General features: G+C 33.1%; 1 protein-coding gene across 1 annotated transcript; it reads right to left on the reverse strand.

The window, feature by feature from the left end:
* Positions 1–1,004: 1,004 nt before the first annotated feature.
* On the reverse strand, positions 1,005–2,108 carry OCT59_020992 (uncharacterized protein; the record flags this gene model as incomplete). The annotated part of the gene is made up of 3 exons (XM_066149546.1): positions 1,005–1,037; positions 1,165–1,340; positions 1,505–2,108. 3 exons carry the CDS (start codon positions 2,106–2,108, stop codon positions 1,005–1,007), a joined length of 813 nt encoding a protein of 270 aa, XP_065990440.1.
* Between the last annotated feature and the right edge of the window lie 866 nt (positions 2,109–2,974).

Consider the following 2,974-nt stretch of genomic DNA (forward strand, 5'->3'; position numbering starts at 1 on the left):
TAATGATGAAGCTGAAGGGCCACCAGCTAACATGTTGTAAAGAGATGAAAGTAAGGATTTAGTTTCCTGGTGATTTTGTTGTATTTGCTTCTGTTGAGCAACAATATTTTGAATGTTTTGATCGGATTTTTGGAATTGTTGTGATTGAATATTGGACTTATTCGCAAGTTCATCTTCATCTTCACTCGATTCAGAATCACTTTTACAGCGTCTTTTCGCTTTAACTTCTGTATTATTATCAGATTGTTGATTTTTCTTTTTCTTACTAATTGGAACTGGATGCGCTTTATCACATTTAAGCGCTTGTTGAGCTGTAACAACTTCACCAATTTGCTTGCCAGTATCGCTAATAAGCGACTCCATATTGAGCAATTTATCTTCAACCTTCCTTATAGTATTAATAATTTGTTCCTTGAATTTTAAAAACATCGGATGGTTATTAAAGTCATCACTATCGTCATCATTATTATCATGATTACTGCGAGGTCTTCCTTGATCACGTGATCCAGAGGGAATATTATTATTAGATTTAGAATTATTTCTGGGCTTTTGTTTAGATTTAGCCGCATCTGCATACGACTTTTTTAGATTTTTCCAATTATCAGCGCCACTAACAAACCGTTTAGAATGAGATTTGTTAATATCTTTGTTAGTACAGTCTTTGGCCATATGAGTGGGATTACCGCAAATATTACAAATGCGATCTTCCTCTTTACTCCAGTATAATTGTCGAGTACCAGCGTTGCCCTTTTTGAATTCAATATTCATTTGTCTGGCTGCCACCAAATCATCTCGCGAAGAAAAATGAATGTAAGCATAGCGACATCTTTGATATTTACCACGAATCATAACAGCTGGGATAAAACAAGTTTTCCCTTTACATTGTGTCATAACTTCCTTGAGATCATAACCACTAGTTTGATAATGTAACCCAGATAATCTTAACGAGAATTGTTTCCTTTTCTCGCGTTCCTCTTTGCTCAATAACAATGGTAAAACTCTAACTATGTCTTTGTTAATATGATAACTCCATTGCTCTTTAAAGTAATCAATAGAAGTAGCATCCTTATACGTAATAAAAGCAACTTGGTAAAGACCAGCACCTCTCGTATAAATCTTCTCAATTTCGCCAAGATCTTCAAAGGATTCACGAATTTCGCGTACCTGTCTAAACGCAGGAATATCAATCACTTGAATTGTACGATTATTGGAATTTTGTGACGTATCACTATCCTTGTCATTTGTAGTAGCCACCTTTTCAGGCTTTAATGGGGTAGGTTGAAGTTTCACATTAAACACTTCACCCGAATCACCTTCTTTTTGCTCCTGAATAACAAGTTCTATTTTAAGAAATTGGTCAAATTTTTCTTTGTCCAAAAAGGATACCTTCGCCCTTGCTTTCCCAACGGGGTAACTGGAAGTTGTTTGTTATACTGGATATTATAGGTTTGTAGCGCCTTTTTAATTTTGGTAGTTTTTAGACTTTTTCCTCCAATAAGCTCACCATATGGAACAAGTGCAATGTATTCTTTTATTTTTTCTATAGTAATGATCGACGGGTCTTTGTTAGAATTACTAGGATCAACATCCATGGGCTGGGACCCTTGATCGGCTTGCAGATTAATCTTATCCTGATTAGGCAAAACAACAGATTGTTGTTGATCCTTATGAGGAGTTGAAATAATTTCTTTGTTAAGAGTTGGAACCTTATTGGTTCCATTCACGTTGTTTACAATATTCTGCGGAGGTAAGGGAGGGTCACGTGACAGTTCTTTCGTGACCACCTTGGACTTTTCAGTAGCTTTCCCTTTGTCGTTAGCAGAAGAAGATTTGGAGTTTGGACCATAAGTATCCTGAACAATTTCTTTTTCCATGTCCATAGCACGTTCAGCTTCCATGGTTTCTGTCAGTTTTTTGTCAGAAGTTGGCTGCGGCTTTTTCCGATAGGTATTCCAAATACTCTCATGATGAGAAGCAGTTTCCTTCGGTGCACTGAAGGTGAACTGGTTTTCAGGACTAGTCGGCCTACTTCCACCTGCTTGGGAATTGCGGCTTGAGCTACGTGTTTGTCTACCACCTCTACCACCTCGTTTAGCGTTTCCAGACATTTTCTATAAATTGTTAGATATTTACTGCGGATTTTAAGCGATTTTAACAATTTGTAAGAAAGAGTTTTTTTTCTTAATTAACACCCAAGTTAACACCCAAGTAGGATTTTAAGGCGATTTTTTACTTTAAAAGGCAAAAATTTTGGTTGATCATTTCATTTCAGTCAGATTTTCACCAAAATTTTCTATTCCGTTTTTGAAAATCATCCACATGCATAGTTGCCATGGATACAAAAAAAATTGCCTTTTTCGTAAAAAACTCTCAGTTTAATCTTAAATATTAGTACAGTACTGTACATGTACATGTACAAGTACAAGAGCAAGAACATGAACATGTACATGTACATGTACAGAGAAAGTGAACATTCACTATGGAAACTTTTTGCGCTGAGTTTAACTGTGCTGCTCAAAAAGAATGTTAACTTGACAGATCATGAAATAGTATGTTGATCATTTTTTATTAAAATGTGAAAATTTTTTTTTTTTAATTAAAAATGTCAAAAACTTGATTAAAAAACAAAAAAAAATTAAATTTTTTAATTAAAAAAGTCAGACTTGACGTTTTTTGTTATTAAAAATCAAAAAAAAAATGATTTTATTAATCAAAAATGTCAGACTTGACGTTTTTTGTTATTAAAATCAAAAAAAATGATTTTTTTTTAATTAAAAACGTCAGACTTGACGTTTTTTGTTATTAAAAATCAAAAAAAAATATTTTTTTTAATTAAAAACGTCAGACTTGACGTTTTTTGTTATTAAAAATCAAAAAAAATGATTTTTTTTTAATTAAAAACGTCAGACTTGACGTTTTTTGTTATTAAAAATCAAAAAAAAAAATATATTTTTTAATTAAAAACGTCAGACTT

Source organism: Rhizophagus irregularis, chromosome 3, assembly GCF_026210795.1.
Source record: "Rhizophagus irregularis chromosome 3, complete sequence".
Classification (NCBI taxonomy): Eukaryota; Fungi; Glomeromycota; class Glomeromycetes; order Glomerales; family Glomeraceae; genus Rhizophagus; species Rhizophagus irregularis.